The sequence below is a fragment of the Molossus molossus genome, unplaced genomic scaffold (genome assembly GCF_014108415.1).
Source record: "Molossus molossus isolate mMolMol1 unplaced genomic scaffold, mMolMol1.p scaffold_m16_p_2, whole genome shotgun sequence".
Taxonomy (NCBI): Eukaryota; Metazoa; Chordata; class Mammalia; order Chiroptera; family Molossidae; genus Molossus; species Molossus molossus.
This window is the reverse complement of record NW_023425355.1, coordinates 33,638,270-33,664,530: the sequence shown is the minus strand read 5'-3', so window position 1 is coordinate 33,664,530 and position 26,261 is coordinate 33,638,270. Positions and strand designations below refer to the sequence as shown.

The window sequence follows — 26,261 nt, the reverse complement described above, 5'->3', positions numbered from 1 at the left end:
GAACCCTCAGAGACTAATAGAAACTTGGGCTCCCAGGCAGCGCTCATTTTCTCCCCAAAGATTTTCCTCTCCAGGATCCAGGATCCAGTCTGTATTTATATAGTTAAGGGACAGAGAGCTTACCCCATTTCAACACATGTAATAGATCTCTGTTTATTAAGGGCTGGCACAGCGCCAGGCCCTTGGGTTAGGTGGTGGCTGGGCTGTTAGGAAGTTTTCCTTTGATTGAGCCAAAAAGTGTCTCCCTGTAGCTTCCAACCCTGGGCCTCTGCTCTGTCCTTTGAAGTCACACAGAACAAGTGTAATCCCATTGCAGTCTAATCCTCAGATATTTGAAGATGGCTGCCATTTCCCAAAGAGTTTTCTCTCCTCTGTGGATAAGCATTTCTTTCTTTTTATTTTTATGTGTCATCACTTTTTATTATCCAAATAATATCAGGTCTTGTGGAACTTTTCAGAAAATTCAGAAAAGCATAAAGAAGGAAGTAAAGATCTACCATAATCTTACACCCAGAACCAACCACTGTTATAGTCTCCTTTCTTTAAACCAGTATTTTTTCCTGTAACTGTATATTCTACCCTTTTTTCTTACCAGAATGGAATCTTCCTCTGTTATTATTGTAAAGGCTTCTCTTTTTTTCACCCTTCAGTACATTAACATTTCCGCAATCTTTTACAAAGCCAGTTTTAATACAAAATTGTAAAACTGTTCAATGACTTATTTAACCAGTTTTCTAAAATGAGACATTTAGGTTGTTTCCAATTTTCCTTTGCTGTGATGAACACAGTGGGGCTGGAATTTGAAGTGAGCTGGAGGTAGGGGTATTGGTGAATGGAGTAAAGAGGTGCCCTCGAATCAAAATATTCATTCTATTTTTTATTTAATTAATTTATTAATATGTTTTTATTGATATTTTAGAAAGAGGAAGGGAGAGAGAGAGAGATAGAAACATCGATGTGAGAGAGAAACATCAATCGCTGCCTCCTTCATGTGCCCCACTGGGGATCTAGCCCTCAACCCAGGCATGTGCCCTGACTGGGAATCTAACGAGGACCTCTCAGTCCATGGGATGATGCTCAGTCCACTGAGCCACACCAGCTGGGCTATTGATCCTATTTTAGCATCTGATTTTTTTTCACTTTGTGGATAGTTATACTTCCTAGAACATGATTGTGTCTGCTTAATATTCGGTTGCAAGAACCAAATTAATTTACCCTAATTAATTTAACCAGTTTCTTATTATTGGATATTTGACATTGTTTATAAGTTTTCACCATTAAAAACCCAACTGTGATGACTATCCAAGAAGTTACATTCGTGCTGGTGCTGGACATGGAGGTCAGGAAGAATATTTTTGGGACTTCTAAAGCATAAGGAGTCTGCCAGTAGTTGTAACTAGAAGCTTTTGTCTAAAGCCCAGAAGACTGGCTAAGGTCAAAGACAGTGCTCAAGCCTCTGGGCTTGCCCCGGGTTAGTACCCATTTACCCAGCCCCCGTCACAGAGTGTTCAGGTTGCAGGCCCTTTTGGGACCACTGGCTCATAACCTCTTCTCACATGTGAGGGAAGTGAAAGCCATGGGACCAGGGATAGTCCTTCATCAGCTTAGCAGCTGGGCAAAACTCTGCCTCCCCCAGCACCCCAGCTCCTGGAATGGAAGCTGAGCTCCAAGATTTGGAATCTGACTTGGAAGCCTTGACAATGCTGCCTGCATTCCTTTACAGAACCACTTACTGCTGTGGTTGGAAAGGGGTTCTGGCACTTTTGCAAATGAACTGACCAGTCAATGGGAGGGTGTGGAAAGATAACTTGAAGTTTAGCCCATAGACAACTATACCTGCTCTACCCAGAACCTCCTTTTCCCCTAACGCAGATGGTATGCTTAATGACAGTCACCCTATATCAGGTCCACCTAATAAATATATTTGGGATTTGAGCTGAAGTAACGGGTTACTTCCTCACTCTCCTTAGCCAAGCCATCTGTCTTTGTTGAGAAGGAGCTGTGCTAAAGGTTTGTCTGTCCAGCCCTTTGTGCCTGGCAACTTTCTGTGGTTTCAGGTACTAATGAGCTTCCCATCATTCCCCCCTCTGGCTTTGTTACTGCCTGGGGTATTCGCACAAATGGTGTGTGATTTGCCCCTCCTGTGTTTTCCTTTCTGACTTGGAGGTAAAGATAACCTCTCACCCCCCACTGACTCTCTGTTTATTCAACTAGGAGAGATTTCACACCCAGGAACCCAGCTCTCCCTCCTTGAGTGCCTTTTTTAAATCTTCACACACCCCCAAGTCTCACACGTCTGTACTTCCCTGAATAATTTATGAGTCCAGGCAGGTCTTATAAAGGGTCTCCCAGGAAAGGCCAAGAGTACCGCAGGTTCTTAGAAATAGGGGCCCTCACAGCCTGCCTGTTCTTGACACCTTAAGGATGGATCCTTCTCCCACTGCTGCTGCTGCTGTCTCAGCCCTGGCCCTAAGCATAGCTCCAGCTCTAGCACAGGCCCCTCTGGTACTCCCTGGCCTGTTCAATCCATCGCCCCTTCCTTTCCCTGGACAAGAAGTAGGTAGGAGTGAAAGGTAAGTGGAACTTGGCCTTTGGCAATCTGAACTCTGGCTTAGTGGGTTTCCTGGGGAAGGAAGGAAAATGAGATGTCCAAGGTGTCCCTATTCTCGGTGAAGGAAAAAAAGGCAAAAGCCTCATAGCCCTGAGAAACTGTCCCCTCCACATCTCGGGCTGGAATATCTCAACTGACTGTCCACCTTACTAATCTCTCTGGGTGACAGGAGGGGACTTAGGGACAGTGGGCATTGCCAAAGCTGAAAACTGAGCAGCCAGACCCTTATGGGCAAAGTTGCTCAGTCTACTGAGGGGCACATGGGAGAATGGCATGAAACCTGGGTTTAACATGAGCTAGGCTGCAGAGGTGGGAAAAGGGGCCAAAGTCCCAAAAGGCCTTTGACTGGGGAGACTGTCTGTTTCCTGACCACACTATAAGATTTCCCTTTTCTTTTCCCCTACTTCTGGAAGTCTAATGGGGAAGCAGTTGGCCCGGGAATATTTCTGGACCCTTTCCCCAGTGCAGGAAGATGGGAGGACTCTGACCTCTGCTTCTTGGAGCAAGAGGTAGGGGGGTAAGATATTCACCACTTAACCCTCATTCATTCCTCCAAACATTTAAGGAGTTCAACAAATATTTACTGAAATGCTTACTGTGTACCAGGCATTGTGGTAAGTATTGGGGATTCAGATATGATCAAACATAAATCTGCCCTTAAAAAGTTCAAAGGCAAGTAAATAGACAATTACAAAACTGTGATAAGAGCAATGATAACATTGTTGAAGCAGAGAGGAGGGGCATCTATCCTGACCTGGGCTCAGGGGCCTTAGGAAAGGCTTCCTGAAGTAGATGGCATCCCAGCCAAGTGTTTTTGGAGGCCTCTTTGTGATCTCAGAGAGTCCACGTTTGAGTCTCTTTCCTTCACTGATGGATCTCTTCTCTATGTCCTAGAGGGGCTTGCCTTTGGAGACCCTGGCTGTGCTTTACAAGTGATTCCCCAAGGCAGGTGAGGAAACTTGTGGATTTGGTGAGTATGAGCCCATTACATATGTTCACACATAGCCACATGCATTCACGCTGACCAGGTACCTTCCCAGAGAACTCCTGACCTCAGTCCAGGTCTGCAGATCTGGGAAATCATCTTCACAGCCATGTTCACATTTGATTCTCACAAAAGCTCTAGGAGGAGGCCAGACCTGAGGTTTCTGTGCAATTTAAAGATAAAGACACTGAAGCCCAGAGTAGGGGAGGGTAGGAGCAGGCCCCAAAGCTAGGTTATGGTAGAGCTGCTGCTAGAATCCTGGTCTCCTGGCATCTAACCCCAGTGTTTTTCCCCCACCTCTATCCCCACCCCCAACCACAAATCTTTGTTGCTCCAGTAGAACTCTGTCCCCTGGACAGTCTCCAAACAGGTGTTAGAACAGGGGCAGGAAAGTTAACAAACCCCAGGACTCTGCCCACTTGTTTTTCAACCACAACCAGGACAGACCCCTTTGTTGGAGGTGGGAGTAGGGACTCGACCCCAGAGCTGTCAAAGGTCTCTTTCTGTATCATCTTACTTGCAAGTTTCTGACCCATGATACAGAGGAGTCAGTTATCTGGCCATGTACTTTGAGTCACATGCTAGCTTTTGTTTTCAACAGGCCACTTCTGGGGCAACAAGTGCCAAGGTCACCAAAGCTGACTCTAAGTTCCATCACCCCGTCAGGTAAGCTTCTGGCACCAAGCTCAGAACTTGACATAGGTTCATTAGCTCTTTAAATCCTCACAACAGTCCTGTGTTAACATGAGGATAGAGGCACTGCTATGATCACTATTTCATAGACCAGAAAACTGAAGCCCAGAGAGGTTAGGGACTTTGTCAAGGTTGGCTTCCCTGGGGGCATTGTCAATGACAACTAAGAATGAGCCTTTATGGATAGGTCATTGAAAGAAGCCTTAGTAGGAGATAGAGGACACAGAAGAAATCTACAGAATTCTTGGCTAGAGGCCTTCTGAGGTGGGGGTGAGATCAGTGTCAGAATTAATAGATGCTAGGGTTGGGGGTCCCCAAAGTTATAGACCCACCATGTATTACCTTCCTTTCTGCGGTCATTTTGTAACCATTCAGAAAATTCTGTTACATAGCTCTCTTTTTTCCTTTCTCTCTCACACTATTATTATAGGTAGGACAAGGAGTTTAGGTTCTGGCTTCCTCTGTGGTCCTACTGATCCCTTTGCACATATGAGACCTCTCAAAGTTAGGGGCCATATTTCTTCTCTGTTACACAGGCTCTTCTGGTCCAAATCTTGCTCCTTTGACTACCTATACAGTTATGGGGAGATTTTACTGCAAAGCTTCCCTGTCCAGGCAACCATCAATCTGTATGAAGACTCAGACAGCGAAGAGGAAGAGGAAGATGGTGAAGAAGACAAGGAGGACGAAGAAGAGGAGAAATAGGAGGCAGATAAAAAGGGGTCAGAAGTGTGCGTGACGATACTAGGGTCAACACCACACATAGTCACAAGTCTTCCTCCTTCCCCATGCCTGACCTGTCCAAACTGAGCCAGAATCTGATTAGGGTTCTGTATGCCTGGCAAGGCTCCAGGGCATCGATTAGCTAGGAATCTCCAGGCACAGCTCTCTGGATTGAAAGTTGGGTCCTCCAGTCACTAGCTTACCCTGGCTATAACTATCTGGGCTGTAAGCCCAGGCCTCTGGCATCCCATTGCCTGGATTGCTGTTGTGTTGACGGTGGGAGGTTTCTAGGAGCTCTAGGGAAAAAACTATCTGCTTTCTGAAGCCCCTAGGAAGCAGATGTGGATAAAGCATGCCCATGAAGAGGGAAACAGTCACTCTTCATGGCTCTTTGACTCTCCAGCCTTCTAGGTGGCCACATACTACTGTCTCTGTGGGAAAAAACTGACTTCAGGCTTCACCTCCAAGGATACCAACACCAGATCCAAACAGAGTTGGAATGCTTTTCTGATGGGTTTTGCAGCAACCGAAGGGACCATCCAGAGAATGAGCTTGCTTGGGGGACCTCCCCTCATGTTGGCTGTTATCCACTGGAATCTCTATTGGCATGAGATGAATCAGGAGAAAAATAAACTAGATAATGTTTGCCTTTCTTCTGTAACTGTGCTGATTTCTTAACTGAACTCTGTTTGTGTTGTGAAGCCATGGGCACAGGGTCGGGGACCAGCTCAAGGCCAATTCATTGCTCTATCTGAGGTCAGTTTACAGATGGGGATGTAGGGTCAGGGGCCTAGTACAGGGCCAGGCCCTCTCTGTAAACTTGTGAAATCAGGCTACATTACACTTCAAAGACAAAATGGAAAGGGGGCCAAAAGACCCCCAAAGTGTGGCTTGAAAATTGGGAGTAGGACTGTGGGTTGGGGTGAAGGGGTGAGAAGTGCAGCCTTAGTTCAGCCTTGGAGATGAGTGTGTGCTTATGGAGAGGAGAGCTTGGGGGGCTACTCAATCAAATCAATTTTACTTACACAGTTCAGGCTTTCATACTTTACCTTGACCCCAAATACTTGTCAACTAATTTTCATGCCTCGAGAACATTCCTCTGCAATTCCTCCTCCACAGTGGCCACCAGATCAGGTCATGTTGAGCCCCAACAGTTGAAAACTTAACTTTTTTAAAAAAACCACAGATCCTCCTGAGAATCTGTGGCTTCTCTACTTATATATTCACAAATCAAGCCCTAAACTTGATATTCCAAGCTGTCCAATTGTTTGGTTGTTGACTGTTTCTCTTTTTAAAATTTTTATATTTTTAAAATATAGTTGACATACAATATTATATTAGTTTCAGGTGTACAAAATAGTGATTTCACATTTATCAACCTTTCGATGTGATCACCACAATAAATGTAGTACCCATCTGACACCATACAAAGTTATCACAATATTATTGCCTATTTTCCATATGCTATAAACCATATACTGTGATTTATTTTATAACTGGAAATTTGTATCTCTTATTCACCTTCACTTCCCTGTCTCTTCAGACTCATCTCTCAATGCTTGAAGCCTACGCTGCCTGTCCTTGAATGTGTCATGCTTTCTATCACCTCTGTAGCTTTCTCTGTGTGGAATGTTTCTTCACTTTTACATGTCTTATAAACTCCCATTCAATCAATAAGACTAGTTCAGACACCTCTCCTGTGAGAAGTCTCCCAGACCCCAAAGTCCAGATTGGGTGCCTCCATTACATTCAGTGTCTCCCATACCATAGCATCTGCCCCCTTCTTATGCAGTAAGATAGGGCTGTGTTTGATATCTCCACATGATTTCATTGCACAGCACACTGCCTGACACAAAGCAGGCACTCACATGTTAAAGAAAAAAAATTCTAAGGTCTTCTTAAAGCAGTTCTTGGCAGAACCATCTCTGTCCCTTCACTTGCTGGCTTTCCATTTCTTTGCTTAGCTACAAACAGGACAGAGTAACATCGTCTGTTTCAAGAACAAAATGCTGGCCATCTTTCTTTCCCTCTTTGATCAACTTGTGACAGGCTGCTTCAGTTCTGAGCCCTGCTGGGACTTCCCTGAATTGGACCAAGCCTTGAGCAGATAACCAAATTCACACACTGGTGCCATCTATTGGTCAAAATTTAACCTTGTTCCTTAATACTGCCAGGCAGTTGACTTTTGACCACTATAATCCCTTTAGTACATTATTTTCCCCCCTATATTCTCCCTCTTTTTTCAAATGTATATGTTTTTTGTTTTGTTTTGGTTAAGCCTCACCCAAGGATATTTTTACATTGATTTTTTGATAGAGTGGAAGGGGGTGTGGGGAGAGAGAGAGAGAGATGGATGTGAGAGAAACACAATGCTTGGTTGCCTCCCACACAACCCTAACTGGGGCCAGGGATCAAACGTGCAACCCAGGTATGTGCCCTTGCCTGGGAATCAAACCTGTGACTCTTAGGTCCATAGGCTGATACTCTAACCACTGAGCCAAACTAGCCAGGGCTAGCGCTCTCTCTCTCTCTCTCTCTCTCTATATATATATATATATATATATATATATATATGTATATATTTAGTGTTGACAGTATTACACATGTCCCCCATTTCTTCCCCTTTACCACCCTCTACCAGCCACTACCAACCCCCCACCCCTCCACCATAGGTCTTCACTGCACTACTTTCTGTGTCCATGGGCTATGCATATAAGTATATGCATTCTTTGGTTTATCTCTTCTCGGCACCCCCCTCCCCCCAGAGATATGTCAATCTGTTCTGAGATATGCCTCCATGCCTTGGCACTTATTTCGTTGGTCAATTCATTTCATTCATTAGATTCTACAAATAAGAGAGATCATGTGATATTTGTCTTTCTCTGACTGGTTTATTTCTCTGACTTAGTATAATACTCTGCAGGTCCCTACATGCTGTCTCAAGGGTAAGATATACTATTTTATTTTTTACAGCTGCATAGTATTTCACTGTGTAAATCTACTACAGCTTTCTTATCCACTCATGTACTGATGGGTACTTGGGCTGTTTCCAAATTTTAGCCATTGTAAATAACATAGGGGTGCACATATTCTTTGTGATTTGTGTTTCGGGGTTTTTAGGATATATTCCCAGAAGTGGGATCACTGGATCAAATGGTAGTTTCATTTTTAACTTTTTCAGGAAACTCCATACTGTTTTCTGTAGTGGCTGCACCAGTCTGCATTCCCACCATCAGTGTGCCAGAGTCCCCTTTTCTCCACATCCTCACCAGCATTTGTTGTTTGTTGATTTACTGATGATAGCCATTCTGACAGGTGTGAGGTGATGTCTCATGGTGGTTTTAATTTACATTTTCTGATTAGTGACGAGCATTATTTTATATGTCTAAAAGACCTTTAGTCCATTTTGTTTATGTTTGTAAGTAAAGTGGAATCTACCACATGCTAGCTGTATCACCTTGGGCAAGTTACTTATCTGCTCTGAGCCACAGTCTCTTCATCTATAAAATGGGGAAAATAATGATACTTTCTCTGAGGGTTGGTGTGGGGATTCAATGAAATAATATATGTAAAGTACTTAACACAGACCCCAGCACGTAGTTAAAGCACTAAATAAGTGGTTGTAGCCATAGTAATCATAGCTGTAGTAGTGATTTTATTACTTTTATAACAGAAATTAGTTTATAGGCTCAAGTCAGCTAATGACTGGTTTACTCAACTGATCGATTTGTCAGTCATCTCTACCTGATTTCCCTGGCACCATTTGATGGCTTACCAGTCAATGCATCTTTGCAGTGTTTTTCCCTAATTTAAAAAGGAAACAGAAAACAGAGACCAAATGTGACTTCTTGGGACAGAGGTTTCAAAACTTACGTTTTGTGCTTTAGCAGGGACACACTTCTTCTGAATTGAATGTAGAATCCCCATATGCAAACCAGAGCTGGAGCTGTCCTGGTGGAAATCACAATGTGGGACACAGAATTCCCACCATGTTGTCCTCTCTCTTGTAAATGAAGTCTCTCTACCCCTTTTTTTGAGGCACCTGCCAGGGATCCCTAGATTATGGGGAAGACTATTTGGAATCCACTGTTCTAAGGGTTAAAATAAGATTGATCTGAATTCTAGTGGGGATTAGAATTTTAACATGTTCAGTGTTCCATTTAAAATCCTTGTTTTGGGTTCTAAGCTCCCAGCATTTCATAGTTAAAAAACTGTTTTAGTCCTCCTCTGCACACATTGTTGCTAAGTAATTGGAATTCACTATTCTGACTAATCAGAGTCCAGTGTGAATTACTTTGTGCTGGGTGTATCCAGTCCTTATAAGAACTTCAAAACCAGTGTATAAACTCAGGAGAAAAATCTCTGTGCAAAACTTAGAGTCCTTCCTCCAGTTCCACCCTAGCTGGTCCATCCTAGTGTGCCATACTTCACACCCCAGCACTTATGCCTCCTGTTCTCCTCCATCCCATAGTAACAGAGAGAGGGCACATCTTTTGAGCATGAAGCTGCATTTGAGCTGGACCTTGAAAGCTGGGCCCAGCTAGAGAAGGAGGGAGAAAACTTTTCAAAAAGAAGCAGCAATATAAATTATTTTATTAAACAAATATTTATTGGGCAACTACTCTGTGCCAGGCATTGATATTGTAATGATTAAGAGTATGGGCTTTAGAGGCAGAAGCACCTAGCTTCAAATCCCATATCTGCCACCTGCTGGTTCTATCCAACGGCCCACTCCCCTCAGGTGTCAAGGTCAGCTCTCTGCTCTCAACTCTCTCACTATCAGCTCTGTATTCCCTTATTATATAACACACACACACACACACACACACACACACACACACACACACACACCCCACATACTCATTATATGCTGCCTATTCTCCTCTATCTCTGAGCAAAGAAAGCTCCCTCACCTACCCCAGTGGGTGTTACCAACCCTTACCTTTCATTCCTGCCCCCAACTGTGCCTAGGCTGTTGTCTAGTAGGGAGTTTGTCTCCCTTCCACCCCAGGCCCCTGTTGTAAAATGTTTGCCAATTCTCTTCCCAAACAAGGTAGTTAGGTGGCCTGAGTTCACTGTTTTGACCTGTCATAAGCCTGGTGTTGGTTACTGTGTTTTTGGTTTAATCCCAGCTGGCAAGGCTTGTGGCAACCTAAAGCACACAAACCCAGATACAAAAATCTGGCAGCGAGAGAGAGCTTAGTAAGTGGTAGCCACAATACTCTTTGCCAGGCACTTGCTACTAATGTTACAGCCATGATCTTCTATGGTATTATAATCACAACAATCCTAGAAGATAGGTACAGTTGCCATGCCTATTTATGAATGAGAAAAGTAACAATTAGGAAGGTTTTTGTACATGGGTTTGTGGGCTTGCATGGAGGTTGCTACAAGCCTTTCAGCTGTGGGGTAAACCAAAAACATACTAACCCTAGGCCCCTGACAGCACAGAACAGTGAACTTGGGCTACCATTTTACAACAGAGGACTAGGGAGGACAGAAGACAAACTGCCCACTGGATAACCACACGGGCACAGGTAGGGGTGGGTGGATAGGAGGTGTTAACACCCACTGAGGTGGAAGAAGAGGCTTTCCCTGTCCAGAGGAGGCTAGGCAACATGGTGGCTTGGAGGATGAGAGTTACAACAACTGATAATTATTGAATTCTTATTATAGACTTGGGTGCATGGCTAGGAACCTTACATGGATTAACTCATTTAATATAACAACCCTGAGGTATAGTTACAGTTAGTATGACTGAGTTTTTTAGGGGTTTTCAAAAAAACTTGCCAAAAAATCCCAGAGCTGATCATCTGTAACACCTTCTAAGTGTGAGGCACTTTACCTGTATTCCTCATTTTTTTTTGTTTTGTTAATTCTCATCTGAGGATATTTTTCCATTGATTTTTAGACAGAATGGAAGGAAGGGAGGGATGGGGCGATTTTAGAGAGAGAGAGAGAAAAAAAAAAAACATCGATGTGAGAGACACACGAATTATTGGTTGCCTCCTGCATGATCGCGACTGGGGCTGGGGATCGAACCTGCAACCCAGGTATGTGCCCTTGACCGGGAAAAGAATCCGTGACTCTTTGGTTCACAGGCTGACGCTCTAACCATTGAGCAATGGGCCAGGACTTCCTCATTATTTTATTGATGATTTTTAGAGAGAGAGGAAGGAAAGAAGAGAGAAACATTAGTGTGAGAAATATTGATTGGTTGTCTTCCATACCTGTCCCAACCAGGGATTGAATTTGCAGCCAACTTTGTGCTGTGACCTGGAATCAAAACCAAAAACTTTTGGTGTATGGGACGATGTTCTAACCAACTGAGGCACACTGGCCAGAGCTACCTGCATTTAATCCTTACAACAATCCTGAGACATAATTACTACTATTATCCTCATTTTATAGATGAGAAAACTAAAGTTCTGGGAGGTTAAGGAATCTGCTCTAGGTCACACAATGCATAAATGGCTGAGCCATGATTTGAGAGATACCAGCACGTGTCCTAGGTTACACCAATGATAAAAAGCGGGACAGGATTCAGGTTCGACTCATTCCAGAGCCCTGTGCTTTCAGGAGGTAGATGGAATCTACAGGACTTAGCAAAGAAGTGAATCTCTTGGAAGGCAGCAGAGAAAATGTTGCAGTTCAGGCTGGAGGGAAGTGAGTTAGACGTTAGGAACAATTCTGGGCCAGGAAAAGCTGAGGGGCCACTGAAAGGTGCCATCAAGGGAGGGATGTTTGGGGGCTTTCTGTGGGGTAGCGGCAGACTCTCACAGAACCTGGGCTGCAGTAACAGGGAGGCCGATGAGGGACTTCTCCTCTTTCACTCTGTGGCCTCTGAGTATAATGGGCCCTGGCTGAACGGAGTGCTTCCTTCTATCTCCTGAGAGTCTAGGCCCAGCTTGAGGACTACCAATTACTGAGCTCTCCCATAGTGCAGCAGGCACTAAGCTCAGCACGTTTTATCCCAAATAAGATTCACTAGCCCCAAGCAGGGTGGGTTGTACTATTCTTATGTTTACAGATAGAAAACGGACTCAGAAAGGTGAAGAGGGGAAGCTGGGGGCAGGCCCCAGACAATGTAGGTAGAGTCCTGGCTTTTAACTACTAAATCCCTCCTACCCTTTTACTCATTTTTCCGAAGAAGCTCTGAGAGTCCTGTAAGGGCAGGCAGCTTGCCTAGTGTCCTGAGGTCTACATGAAAGAGAAGCATGCTAAGGCATTTCTATCTCTGGTAACATTTGGGGCCTGCGGCCAAGTGTGAATTAAAAGGGATTGAGGGAGAGCCCAAGAGCAAGGTGGTACCAGGCTCTGGGTTCTTAGAGAAATCTTCCATATCTGGGAGAGAAGAGCCAGCTGCCAGTCCCTAGCAATTCAACTGATGTCCATTAACAGCAGGAGAGGCAGCACTCTCTAATGGCTGAGCTCTAGACTGAGCCTGGATCTATAGCACTAGGGAAGGGATCAGGAGGCTCATCCACCCAGAGGATTTTATGGCCAGCCTGGTGGTTATAGGGACAGGCTCTGGAGTCACACAAGATCTGGGTTTAAATACTGGTTCTCCTCCTTGCTAGCTAATTGACCATGTAAAAAAGAGCAAAGTAATTTCCAAGTGAATAATGTCAGAACTAAGTTGAATTGTAGGACACACAACCAGTGTTGAAGAATGGCTTATTGGTATAGGGAAAAAACTACACATTGGAATTGGAATTAGAATTGTTACATATCTAGCCTTAGCATGAAGCTTGTAACCCAGCATTAATTATAAATTCTTGTTTCTATTTATCTTTCTATAACAATAGCAATTATAATAATAAATAAAAACTTAAATTAGGGTACTGTTAATCATCTTTCACTGCATGAAATTCAGAATACCTTTGAGGAGAATGCAATTGATTCCTTGATTCATATATTTGTTTAGATTGGCTTCAGGTACCAGAATATGCAATATATATAAGAAAACCAATACTGTATATATTAAATCATGGATGTTTTGAAATTCCACTTTCTGGCTTATGTGTGTGTGTGTACAGTGTGTATATGTATGCACATAAATATATAGAATGTAGTGGCCCTAGCTGGATAGCTCAGTTGGTTGGAGCGTTATCTCAATATGCCAAGGTTCAATCCCTAGTCAGGACAGATACAAGAAACAACCAATGAATGCATAAATAAGTGAAACAACAAATCAATATTTTTCTCCCCCTCTCTCTCAATATATATAAACAAACAAACAAATAATAGAATATGATTCTCAAGGCAAGAGAAGACATTTTAAATCTGGCGAAGTGGTATAGGAGGCATCTTGATTATGATGTAACTTGTGTTTTGTGGAGGACTCTTATCGAAACTGCTTTGTATTCCAGTTAACCTGGAAACCTAGTATTCATTAGATTTTTATCAATTGCAAAGCTCCATTCACACTTGGAAGCACATATCTTCCATAGGTATACCATAAAGGAGTTTTATCATAATCATTTTTTTGTGGCCAGCTTTGTTTTTAGTAGGAAAAATCAGATCTACAAAAACAAAACTTCCAAACTAAACAAGAAAAGTGACAACTCTCAACAAGCACTTCCTAGTAGCCAGGCTTGGTGAGAAACACTTAACAATAATGTCATTATGAAAATAAATAAGCCCTGGCTAGTTTGGCTCAGTGGTTGGAGCATCAGTATGAGGACCAGAGTCCTAGGTTCAGTTCCTGCTAGGGGCACTTATGAAGAGAAGGGAAGGGAAGGGAAGGGAAGGGAAGGGAAGGGAAGGGAGGGAAGGGAGGGGAGGGGAGGGGAGGGGAGGGGAGGGGAGGGGAGGGGAGGGGAGGGGAGGGGAGGGAGGGGAGGGGAGAGAAGAGGGGAGAGGGGAGGGGAGGGGAGGGGAGAGAAGAGGGGAGGGGAGGGGAGGGGAGGGGAGAGGAGGGGAGAGGAGAGGAGAGGAGAGGAGAGGAGAGGAGAGGAGAGGAGAGGAGAGGAGAGGAGAGGAGAAGAGAGAGAAGAGAAGAGAAGAGAAGAGAAGAGAAGAGAAGAGAAGAGAAGAGAAGAGAAGGGAAGGGAAGGGAAGGGAAGGGAAGGGAAGGGAAGGGAAGGGAAGGGAAGGGAAGGGAAGGGAAGGGAAGGGAAGGGAAGGGAAGGGAAGGGAAGGAAGGGAAGGGAAGGGAAGGGAAGGGAAGGGAAGGGAAGGGAAGAGAAGAGAAGAGAAGAGAAATAAGATAGTGAATGTGTTATTTCTCTTTGGGTTTTAAAGATGAGAAAATCAAAGCTGTAGAAAGGTTGAGAAATTTTCCACAGATCACCCTTGTAAAAAGTGGTGGGCTAGACTTCCAAAACTGGTAATAGTGTTGTGTTGCCTCCTCTAATTGCAGGTGTTGGAATCAAACCTGGACAACCTTTATGAACAGTGAGCTTTTACCAAAGTAAAAGTGAGGCATTTTCAATGGTGTTTCCAATTGAATGAGTGCCATACAACAATTTTCATGATTCATTTGATAATACAGCTTAGCTGATTTAACTATCTCTTCCTTGATCGTTTATTTTTTCCATCATGTTTTTACCAGAAGAGAATATATTTGATCTTGGTTGAAGGAACTATTTATCAATAGGATATAGCAAAGACAAAAGGTTTAGTTGATCTAGAAATAGTGCATTTATTAGGATGTTAACCTTTATCCAAACTTCCTTTCAGGTAAATACATGAAAAATTGGATCTGCACTCTTTGTAAGCATTTCATTTGTGAGTTAGTGAATCTATCAAAAACATTTATGAATTGAGTGTTTGTTCATTTAATTGTTATATTTTACCTAATTTGTCAGGATCAACTAGAGGAAGCAGAAGAGCATTAGCTTCTATTCTATTTAGAGAGATTAGAAATGTTTATGTAATTATAATGTAGTGTGATGAGAACCGTAAAAGAATAAACACAAATTGATGTGCAACCAAATAAACCCGATGGAGAATGGAATGTAGGCCAGAAATCTTTTGTCAAATAAATTGGCATGAATTTTCAATAAGATGCTAAACACCTACCAGTCCCCTACTTCCCACTTGACCAGGAATTGAACCGATAAAAGCAAAATGCCTGACATGAATAGGAAATGTCCAAGAACTGCTTGCTAAATATTAAAAGTTTATAAAGATTGTATTTGTTATCAATTTTGACTTGTTTTCCCCAAATCACTTATAAAGATCCATTAGCAAGATACGTTAAACTTAATTCTTTGTCTATTCATGAAATCCAAGTAAAAAAGTGAACTGAAAAAAAAAAAAAGAGTGAAGTAATCTCTAACCCTCAGTTTCTTCATCTATAAATAGGGATGATAATCATACTAATTTCATAGCATTGCTATAAGGATTAAATGAAATTATATATATAAAGGATTTAGCTGAGTACTTGGCACATTATAGACATGAGATACATATGTGTGTGTATGTGTAGTATGTGTGTGTGTATACATATAATCATTATTTTTTGTCTTTTGTAAGTTATCTTTATGGTTTAATGTATTAGAGACGTTCCTCCTTTTCCCCATATTGACCCCATCCTCCCTGATCCCATCCTCCTTCTGCTTTCCCCACACTATTGTCTGTGTCCATTGGTTACATTTATATGGATATAAATCCTTTGGTTTATCTCTTCCTGCCCCCCCCTTCCCTTTGAGGTTCTTCAGTCTAACAACCAATTTGTACTTCTTAATCCCTTCACCTTTTTCACCCATCCACCCACCCCACTTCCATCTGGCAATCATCATAAAGTTATCTGTATCTATGAATCTGTTTCTGTTCTGCTTGCTCATTTTACTTGTAGATTCAATTTTTTTTTTTTTTTTTTTTAATCCTCACCCGAGGACCTTTTCCCATTTTTTTGCTCAGGTAGAGTGGGAGGGAGAGAGAGGAACAGAGAGAGAGAGAGAAACATCGACGCGAAAGGAACACATCGAGTGGCTGCCACCCGCACGACCGACCAGGGCCGGGGACAAACTGCAACCGAGGCACGTGCCCTTAGCGGGAACCGAACCCGGGTCTCTCAGGACCGCAGGTCGACGCTCTAACCGCTGAGCCAAACCGGCCAGGGCTCAATTTTTGATAGATATGTATTTATTGCCATTTTATTGTTCATATTTTTTATCCTTTTCTTCAAGAAGACCCTTTAACATTTCATATAATACTGGTTTGGTGGTGATGAACTCCTTTAACTTTTTCTTGTCTGGGAAACTCTTTATATGTCCATCAATTCTACATAATAGCTTTGCAAGATAATCTTGGTTATAGGTCCTTGCTTCACATAATTTTGAATATTTCTTGCTACTTCATGCAAAGTTTCTTTTGAGACATCAGGTGACAGTCTTAGAGGAGCTTCCTTGTAGGTAACTGTTTTTCTCTTGCTGCTTTTAAAATTCTACCTTTGGTCCTGGCCGGTTGGAGCGTCAGTCTGCAGACTAGAGAGTCCTGGGTTCGGTTCCTGCTAGGGGTACATACCAAAAAACAAAAACAAAAACAAAAAAACTCAAAAAGATTCTATCTTTGTCTTTAACCTTTTGCATTTTGATGATGATGCGTCTTGATGTGGACCTCTTTGGCTTCATCTTTTTTGAGACTCTCTGTGCTTCCTGGACTTGTATGCCTGCTTCCTTCACCAAGTTAGGGAAGTTTTCTAACATTATTTTTTCAAATAGGTTTTCAATTTATTGTTCTCTGTTCTCCTTCTGGCACCCCCATGATGTGAAAGTTGGTATGCTTGAAGTTGTCCCAGAGGCTCCTTACACTATCCTCAATTTGGGGGTTCTTTTTTTTTTATTTTTGCTGTTCTGATTGGGTATTTTTTTGCTTCCTTATATTCCAAATCAATGGTTTGCTTCTTGGCTTCACCTACTCTACTATTGATTCCCTGTAAATTTTTCTTTATTTCAGTTAGTACATTCTTCATTTCTGACTGTGCTTTCTTCATTTATGACTGGTCCTTTTTTTATGCTTTTGAGGTTCTTACTCAGTTCATTGAGCATACTTATAACCAGTGTTTTGAACTCTGCATCTGTTAGATTGATTATTTCCATTTTGTTTAATTCTTTTCCTGGAATTTTGTTCTGTTCTTTCATTTGGAACATGTTTCCTTATCTGCTCATTTTGGCTTCCTTCTTGTGTTTGTTTCTATGCATTAGGTAGAGTTGCTATGTCTCCTAGGCTTCCTAGGGTGGCCTGTTGTAGTAGGTGTCCTATAGGGTCCAGTGGCACAGCCTCCCTGGTCACCCAGCTGTGCCCTCAAGGTGCACTCATAGTGTGGAGTGTACACCCTTCAGTTGTAATTGAGTCTTGATTGCTGTTGGCATGTCAATGGAAGGGATTTACTCAGGCTGATCAGCCCCAGGGACTGGCTGTGCCCACTGACCACTGACCTCTGAATACTTTGGAGGATTAACAGTGCAGGGGCCCACCACCCAGAGCAAGACTTATTTCAGCAGGGCCCTGGTACCCACTGAGTCCACTCCTTGAGTGTGTTGCTTGTGCCTCAACGTGGTCTGAAGCTGTCCACTGCTGGCTCTGGTGCAAGGTCAGCCACTGCCTGTGTTAGTGGTGTGTAGATTCAGGTCTTTTATCAAATTGGGGAAGATGTCAGCCATTATTTCTTCAAATGTTCTTTATTCCACCCCCCCTCTGTCTCTCCTCTCTCTCTCTCTGGGAGCTCCATCGTGTGTATGTTAGTATTCTTGAGTGCCCCACAAATCTTGTTAGGCTCTATTAACTTTTCTTCATTATTTTCACTTCCTGCTCTTCAGACTGTATAATCTGGATTGTTCTGTCTCCAATTTCTTTTTTCTGCTTGCCCAAATCTTACTCAAACTGTCTCCTATAGTGAAATTTTAATTTCAGTTATTGTACTTTTCAACTCCAGAATTTCTTTTGGTTCCTTTTTGTAATTTCTCTTTATTGACATTCTGTATTTGGTGTGACATTGTTTTCCTGGTTTTCTTTAGTTGTTTGGGCATATTAAAGACAGTTGGTTTAGCCTGGCTGCTATGGCTCAGTGGTTGAGCATCTACCCATGCACCAAGAAGTTGCAAGTTTGATTCCTGGTCAGGGCACATGCCAGGTTGTGGGCCAAATCCACAGGTGGGGGGCATGCAGGAGGTGGCCAATCAATGTTCTCTCTCATCAATGTTTTTATCTCTTTCTCCCTCTCCCTTCCTCCCTCTCTAAAATAAATAAAGAAAAAAAATTAAACAAAAAGACAGTTGGTTTAAATTATCGAGTAAATCCAATTTCTTGGCTTCTTCAGGGATAATTAATATTACTTTTTTTTTTAAACCTGTGAATGAACCATACATTCTTCTTTCTTTGCATGCCTTATAATTTTTGTCTAAAACTGGATATTTTGAGTATTATAATATGATAATTCTTGATATATGATTCTCCCCCCTCCCCAGGGTTTGTTTTTGTTTCCTATTGTGGGTTGTTGTTTGTTTGTTTAATGACTTTTCTAAAATATTTTGTGAAGTCTCTATTCTCTAATGTAGCCAGTGAAGTATTTATTCCATTAGATTAGTAATCAACTAATATTTTGACAGAATTTTCCTAAATGCCTGGAGCCAAGAAAACAAAAAGTACTCTCCCAATTTTTGTGGATCACCTCTGTGTTGGGAGACTCCTTCAATGCTTAACCAATCCATTTACAACTCTGCCTTAGCCTTCAGTTCTGGCTTGCATGTATTGTGAAAGTTAGACAGAGATAAAATCTTAGGTGTTCTCAGGCCTCTTCTGAACATGTGCCCAGCTCTGGGCATACACATGACTTTGTCAATTCCCCCAGTATATGCGAGAGCTGTTAAAAGTTCTTATTCCCCCACATATTTCCCTTTCCATTTTCCTTTTTCCCAGGCTTCTCAGTTTTTCTATTGCTTGTCCCAATTGTTATTCCTTTCCCCAGGCTGCACTAGACAATACTTTTGCCTTCAAATGTTTTTGGCAAAAGCCACCCAGTAAGCTCTGGAAATGCTCTGAGTCAGGTGAAATAAAGGCAGGCCCTTACATCAGTCCTTGAAGTAGTCATTAGTCAGGTTGAAACACACAATCACAATAATTGTGAATAAGGCCATTATTGCTCTTTCTGCCAATATCAGCCTGTACCATGTGTTCAGAATGCCACCTTCATGGCTGCTGCTGATCTGGCGGGGGTGGGGGAGTTGGTAGGCAGGTGATTTAAAATACCACAGCACTTTTTTTTACTGCAATGTAGCTGCTTCTTTCTTCATTAAGCTTTCCCCTGGTTGTTGTAAGTTTAGTTTTACTACATTCCAGAGTTCTACATAAGTTGACATTTTTTGCTAGCTTATTAATTGTTTTTGTAAAGATATAGAACCCTGGAGTTACCTACTCTGCCATTTTTGGTGATGTCCCTTGACAAATATAGTTGCTATAAACTTTTAATTTCCAGAGTTCTTATAAAGTTTATTTTGACTTGGCCAGTTTATTTGCTGCTTTATGAAAGGAAAGACTTTTGAAGTTTCCTACTCTGACATTTTCAATGATGTCACACAAACAGGAATTTTAAAATCTGGGTAGATTATTCACCTTAGTATTTATTCTTTAATCTTCAGTGGAGGACATATTTTTATTGAATTTTAGAGCGAGAGAAAGGGAGACAGAGAAAAAGAGAAACATCAAAGTGAGAGAAACGCATTGATTAATTGCTCCTGTACACGCCCTGACCAGGGACTGAACCTGCGACCTAGGTATGTGACCTGATCGGGAACCAGACCCACAACATTTTGGTGTATGGGACGACACTATAACTAGCTGAGCCACCCAGCCAAGGCCCCATCTTAGTATTTTATCCAACCAGAGAATCATTGCTGGAAGGAAACAATGTCTAGCCACTCTGATTTCTGCATTGGCCTACCCTAGGTCCTCAGCTACAGCATTGTTATTGGAAAAGCTTTATCTTAAAGAAGATAGGCCTTATTAAAGTGAACTTTGGCAGTTCTATTTGAGGAATCTGTAAATTTTTTAAAAAGGGTTGAATATTTAGCTTCTTGTCTCTTCCTCTTGCTTTTCTTTACCATTAGCATATTCTTTCATGTACTTTTCTGTATGTTCTGATTTTTTTCCGCAATTAACACGCTCCTTACTATTATGCTCCTTATAAAGAACTGTTACATTTTTCAATTGCCTTTTTACCTGAAGAAAAATATAAATAATTGTAGTATTACTTTATTATACTGCAGTGTTTTGGAAATGATAGATTAATAATTATTCTGCCATTATGTAGGTCATGGTGGTCATACATACCTACTAGAATGGTTCTGGTGGGATGGGCTTTAATATTCAGTAAGTTCTCTTCAATTTACTATCTATTGATATTACATTTACCCCAATGATCTATGTTTTTTCAAATTTTTGTTACAGATGTTTCTCATTTTCCCCCCATTGACACCCTCCTCCTGATCCCACCCTACCCTCCAGCGTTGTTGTCTATGTCCATGGTTACCCGTACATGCATATAAGTTCTGTGGTTTATCTCTTCCCTCTCCTCACCCATCGCCCTCTTCTGAGGTTTGTCAGTCTGAACCCTACTTCTATGTCTCTGGGTCTATTTATTTCATCAGCTTGTTTTGTTCATTATATTCCACAAATAAGTGAGATCATATGGTATTGGACTTTCTCTAATTGGCTTATTTCATTTAGCATAATACTTTCCAGGTCCCTTCATCTTATCTCAAAAGATAAGAGATCTTTCTTTCTTACAGCTGCATAGTATTCCATTGTGTATATGTACCACTACTTTTTTATCCATTCATCTACTGATGGACACGGGTTGTTTCCAGATCTTAGCAATTGTAAATAGTTCTGCTATGAACACGGGGGTACATATATTCTTTCTGATTGGTGTTTCAGGCTTCCTAGGGTATATTCCTAGAAGTGGGATCATTGGGTCAAATGGCAGTTCAATTTTTAAGTTTTTGAGAAAACACCATATTGTTTTCCATAGTGGCTGCACCAGTCTGCATTCCCACCAGCAGTGTACTAGAGTCCCCTTTTCTCCACACCCTCACCAGCACTTGTTGTTTGATGATTTGTTGAGAGCAGCCATTCTGGCAGGTGTGAGGTGATACCTCATAGTTTTAGTTTTTATTTATTTATTTTTTTACTCCTCACTCAAGGATATTTTTTTACTTATTATCAGATAGAGTGGGAGGGAGGGAGACAGAGAGAAACATTGATGTGATAGAGCCACATTGACTGGTTGTATCCCACGTGACCTCACCAGGGCTGGGGACAAACCGCAACCAAGGTACGTGCCCTTGATCGAACCCGCTACTCATTGGTCAGCGGGTCAACACTCTAACTGGCCAGGGTGGTTGTTCTAATTTGAACCTCTCTGATGATTACTGACGTTGAACAATTTTTTTTCATGTCTCTTGGCCTTTTGTATGTTCTTTTTGGAGAAGTGTCTATTTAGGTCCTCTGCCCATTTTTAATTGGGTTCCTTGTCTTCCTTTTGTTGAGTTGCATGAGTACTCTATATATTTTGGAAATTAACTCCTTATCTGATGCATTGTTGTCAATTATGCTCTCCCATGTAGTGGGATCTCGTTCCATTTCTCCATTTTTTTTTTTTTTTTGATGTTGTTGTTCAGATAGAGTGCGAGGGAGAGAAAAAGAGAGAGAGAAAGAAACATCGACGTGAAAGGGACACATCGAGTGGCCGCCACCCACACGACCCAACCAGGGCTGGGGACAAACTGCAACCGAAGTATGTGCCCTTAGCGGGAACTGGACCCGGGTCCCTCTGGACCGCAGGCTGACGCTCTAACCTCTAAGCCAAACTGGCCAGAACTCCCGTTCCATTTTGATGGTTGTTTCTTTTGCTTTGCAGAAATTTTTTCGTTTGTTGTAGTCCCATGTAATAATTTCTTCCCTTGTTTCTCTTGCCTTAGGTGATGTATCAGTGAAAATTCTGCTGTGTGTGATGTCTGAAATTTTGTTGCTTACATTTTCTTCTAGGATTTTTATGGATCCATGAATCGCATTTAAGTCTTTTATCCATTTTGAGTTTATTCTTGTGTATGGTGTAAGTTGGTGGTCTAGTTTCATTTTTTTGCATGTAGCTATCCAATGTTCCCAACTCCATTTATTGAACAGGCTGTCTTTACTCCATTGTATGCTCTTGCCACCTTTGTCAAATATTAATTCAGCTTAATATCTTGGTTCAATTTCCAGGTTGTCTGTTCTGTTCCATTGATCTATATGCCTGTTCTTGTGCCAGTACCAGGCTGTTTTGATTACAGTGGCTTTGTAGTAATAACCTGATATCTGGTATTGTGATTCCTCCTACTTTGTTCTTTTTTTCAAGATTGCTGTGGCAATTCAGGGGCTTTTTGGGTTCCATATACATCTTTGAAGTATTTGTTCTAGTTCTGTGACATATGTCACTGGTATTTTAAAGGGGATTGCATTGAATGTATAGATTTTTTTAAAAATTATTTTTATTTTTTTGTTACAGATATTTTACCTTTTTTACCCCATTGGCACCCCCCTCCGCACCCCATCCCACCCCCGCCCCATCCCTGGCTTAGTTGTCCATGTCCATTGGTCATGCATACATGCATATAAGTTCTGTGGTTTATCTCTTCCCACCCCCCACACCCCCTCTTCTGAGGGATGTCAGTCTGTGCCCTACTTCCATGTTTCTGGGTCTACTGTATTCCTCAGACTGTTATGTTCTGAATGTATAGATTTCTTTGGGTAGTATGAACATTTTAATGATGTTAATTTTTCCGATCCATGAACAAGGTATATGCTTCCACATTTTTATATCTTCCTCTATTTTTTTTTTCAATGTCCTGTAGTTTTCTGCAAATAGGTCTTTTATTTCTTTGGTTAAGTTTATTGGTATCTTAATTTTTTTGCTACAATGGTAAATGGGATTGTTTTTTCAGTTTCTCATTCTGTGAGTTCATTATTGGTGCATAAGAATGCTGTCAATTTGTAAATGTTAATTATGTATCCTGCTACTTTGCCAAATTTGTTAATTAAATCTAGTAGGTTTTTGATGGAATCTTTAGGGTTTTCTATATACAATATCATGTCATCTGCAAATAATGAGTTTCACTTCCTCCCTTCTAATTTGGATCCCTTTTATTTTTTCTTCATGTCTGATTGCTGTAGCTAAAAATTCCAGTACTATGTTAAATAAGAGTGGCAAAAGTGGACAACCCTGTCTTGTTCCTCTTATTAATGGAAATGCTTGTACTTTTTGCCCATTGAGTATGATGTTGGCTGTAGGATTTTTGTATATGGTCTTTATTATGTCAAGACATGATCCCTCTATTTCCACATTGCTGAGCATTTATAGGAGAAATGGGTGTTGGATTTTGTTGGATGCTTTTTCAGCATATATTGTTATGATCATATGGTTTTTATCTTTCATTTTGTTTATGTGGCATATTACATTTATTGATTTGCGAATATTGTACCATTCTTGCATCCTTGGGATGAATCCCACTTGATCATGGTGAATAATTTTTTAAATGTATTGTTGAATCCAATTTGCTAATATTGTGTTAAGGATTTTGGCATCTATGTTCATCAGAGATTTTGGCCTGTAGATTTTTTTCTTTGTACTGTCTTTATCTGGTTTTGGAATTAGAGTTATGCTGGTCTCATAAAATGAGTTTAGAAGTCTTCCTTCTTCTTATATTTTTTGAAATAATTTGAGCTAATGGGTGTTAGTTCTTTGAATGTTCAGTAAAACTCCCCCATGGAGCCATCTGGCCCTGAGCTTTTGTTTGCTGAGAGATTCTTGATTACATCTTCAATTTCCTTAGTTATTATTGGACTCTTCAAATTTTTTATTTCTTCTGGTTCAGTTGGGAGAGACTTTGTTTCTAGAAATTTGTCGATTTCACTTCAATTGTCCAATTTGTTGTCATATAATTGTTCATAGTAGTTGTTAACAATCTTTTGTGTTTCTGTGGTGTCAGTTGTTACTTCTCTTTCATTTCTGATTTTGTGTATTTGGGTTCTCTCTCTCTTTGTTTCTTGGTGAGTCTAGCTAAGGGTCCATCAATCTTGTTTATCTTTTCAAAAAACCAGCTCTTTCACTGATCCTTTGAATTGTGTGTGTGTGTGTGTGTGTGTGTGTGTGTGTGTGTTTTTAGTTTCTATGTCATTTATTTCTGCTCTGATCTTTACTATTTCTTTCTTTCTACTTGATCTGGGTTTTTCTTTCTGTTTGCTTTCTATTTCTTTAAGTTGTAATGTTATCAATTAGAAATTTTTCTTGTTACTTGAGGTAGGTCTGTAGTGTTACAAACTTCCCTCTCAGAACTGCTTTTACTGTGTCCCATAGATTTTGTGTTTTTGTGTATTCATTTTTATTGGTTTCCAGGAAGGTTTTAAGTTCTTCCCTGATCTCCTTTGTAACTCATTTATTGTTTAAGAGTTGCTTTTAGCCTCCACGTGTTTAAATGTCTTTACGTGTTTTTGTTGTAATTCATTTATAATTTCATGCCATTGTGACCTGAGAAGATGCATGATATGAGTTCAATTTCTAAAACTTTTAGAGACTTAGTTTGTGTCCTAACATGTGGTCTATCTTTGAGAATGTCCCATGTGCACTTGAGAAGAATGTGAATTCTGTAGTTTGTGGGTGTAATTCTCTGTAGATATCTATTAAATCCATTTGATCTAGGGCATCATTTAGAGTCTCTGTCTTCTTGTGAATTTTTTGTTTAGAGGATCTATCCAGTGATGTCAGCAGGATGTTGAAATCCCCCGCTATAATTGTATTGCTGTCGATTTCTCCTTTGAAGTCTTTCAGAAGATTTTTAATATATTCTGGTGCTCCTATATTGGGTGCATATATGTTTATCAAGGTTATATCTTCCTTTTGGATAGATCCTTTCAATATTTTGTTGTGGCCTTCTTTGTCTCTAGTTATGGTCATCATGTTGAAGTCTATTTTATCGGATATAAGTATTGCTGCCATTGCTTATTTTTCCTTTCCATTTGCTTGGAAGATTTTTTTTTCATCCCTTCACTTTCAACCTTTGTCTTTTGTTGTGAGGTGGGTCTCTTGTAAACAACATATATGTGAGTCATGCTTTCTTATCCAGTCAGCTACTCTTCGTCTTTTGATCAGAGCATTCAATCCATTTAAGGTTATTATTGATATGAATTTATTTATTGTCATTTCTGTTTATTGTGGTTATATTTTTCTTCCTATGTCTTCAACTAATTACAGCAGTCCTTTTAACATTTCTTGCAGTGCTGGTTTGGAGCTAATATCGTCCCCTAGATTTTTTTTTTTTTTGTCTGGGAAGCTCTTTATTTCATTTTCTGTATTGAATGATAGCCTTGCTGGATAGAGTAATCTTGAATTCAGATCCTTGTTTTTCATTACCTTGATTACTTCATGCCATTCCCTTTTGTTCTTTTGTGTTTCTGTTGGTAAGTGAACTGACAGCCTTAGGGGGTTTCTTTTGAGGTGACCTGTTACTTATCTCTTGCAGACTTTAAGATTCTCTCTTTTTCTTTAATTTTTGGCATTTTAATTATTATGTGTCTTGGTGTGGGTTTGTTTGGGTTCTTTTTACTTAGGGCTCTCTGTGCTTCTTGAATTTGAATGCTGTCTTCCTTCACCAAGTTCGGGAAGTTTTCTGTCACTATTTCTTCAAATATATTCTCTAATCGTTGCTCATTTTCTTGTTCTTCTGGAACTTCTATGATGTGGATGTTGTTACATTTCAAGTTGTCCCACAGTTCTCTTAAGCTGTCTTTCTGTTTTTTAATTGTTTTCCCTTTTTGGTTTTCTAATTGGGTAATTTTTTTCTACCCTGTTTTCTAATTCACTGATCTGGTCCTCAGCTTCCTCTACTCTACTGATTATTCCTTCAATGTGTTTTTTATTTCTGCAGTAATTCTTCATTTCCAATTGGTTGTTTTTCAATGTTTCCATATCTTTATTCATGCTGTTCAGCTCTTCATGTTGTTGAGCTCCCTCAAGATCATGGCTCTGAATTCTACCTCTGAAAACTTGTTTAACTGCATTTCATTTATCACTTCTTTGGTAGAGGTCTCTTGTTCTGTCATTTTTGATTTGCTTTTTTGTTTTATAATTTTGGTTGTTTCAGTGGGTTTTGGAGCCTGACTAATTTTCCCTGTAGGTGATGGTGTTCCACTGGTTGTGGCTCCCTCTACTGGGTTTGGATGAGTGTGGGAGGACCCACATTAAACACCACTGTGAAGTCTTAATTT

The 26,261-nt window shown here is 40.9% G+C and overlaps 1 protein-coding gene across 1 annotated transcript; it reads left to right on the top strand.

Annotated features, from left to right (window-relative positions):
- The first annotated feature begins 2,424 nt into the window (after positions 1–2,424).
- RIPPLY1 (ripply transcriptional repressor 1) lies at positions 2,425–4,994 on the top strand. The gene is made up of 4 exons (XM_036271204.1): positions 2,425–2,573; positions 3,506–3,581; positions 4,198–4,262; positions 4,826–4,994. The coding sequence occupies exons 1-4, from the start codon at positions 2,425–2,427 to the stop codon at positions 4,992–4,994; spliced, it is 459 nt and encodes a 152-aa protein (XP_036127097.1).
- The last annotated feature ends 21,267 nt before the right edge of the window (positions 4,995–26,261 follow it).

Bases quoted from the DNA above. Each gene is read 5' to 3' on its own strand.
- RIPPLY1 (XM_036271204.1), top strand. From the start codon at position 2,425: ATGGATCCTTCTCCCACTGCTGCTGCTGCTGTCTCAGCCCTGGCCCTA. The intron at 3,582-4,197 runs GTGAGTATGAGC...TGTTTTCAACAG, and splicing joins TGAGGAAACTTGTGGATTTG to GCCACTTCTGGGGCAACAAG. The intron at 4,263-4,825 runs GTAAGCTTCTGG...TCTGTTACACAG, and splicing joins AAGTTCCATCACCCCGTCAG to GCTCTTCTGGTCCAAATCTT.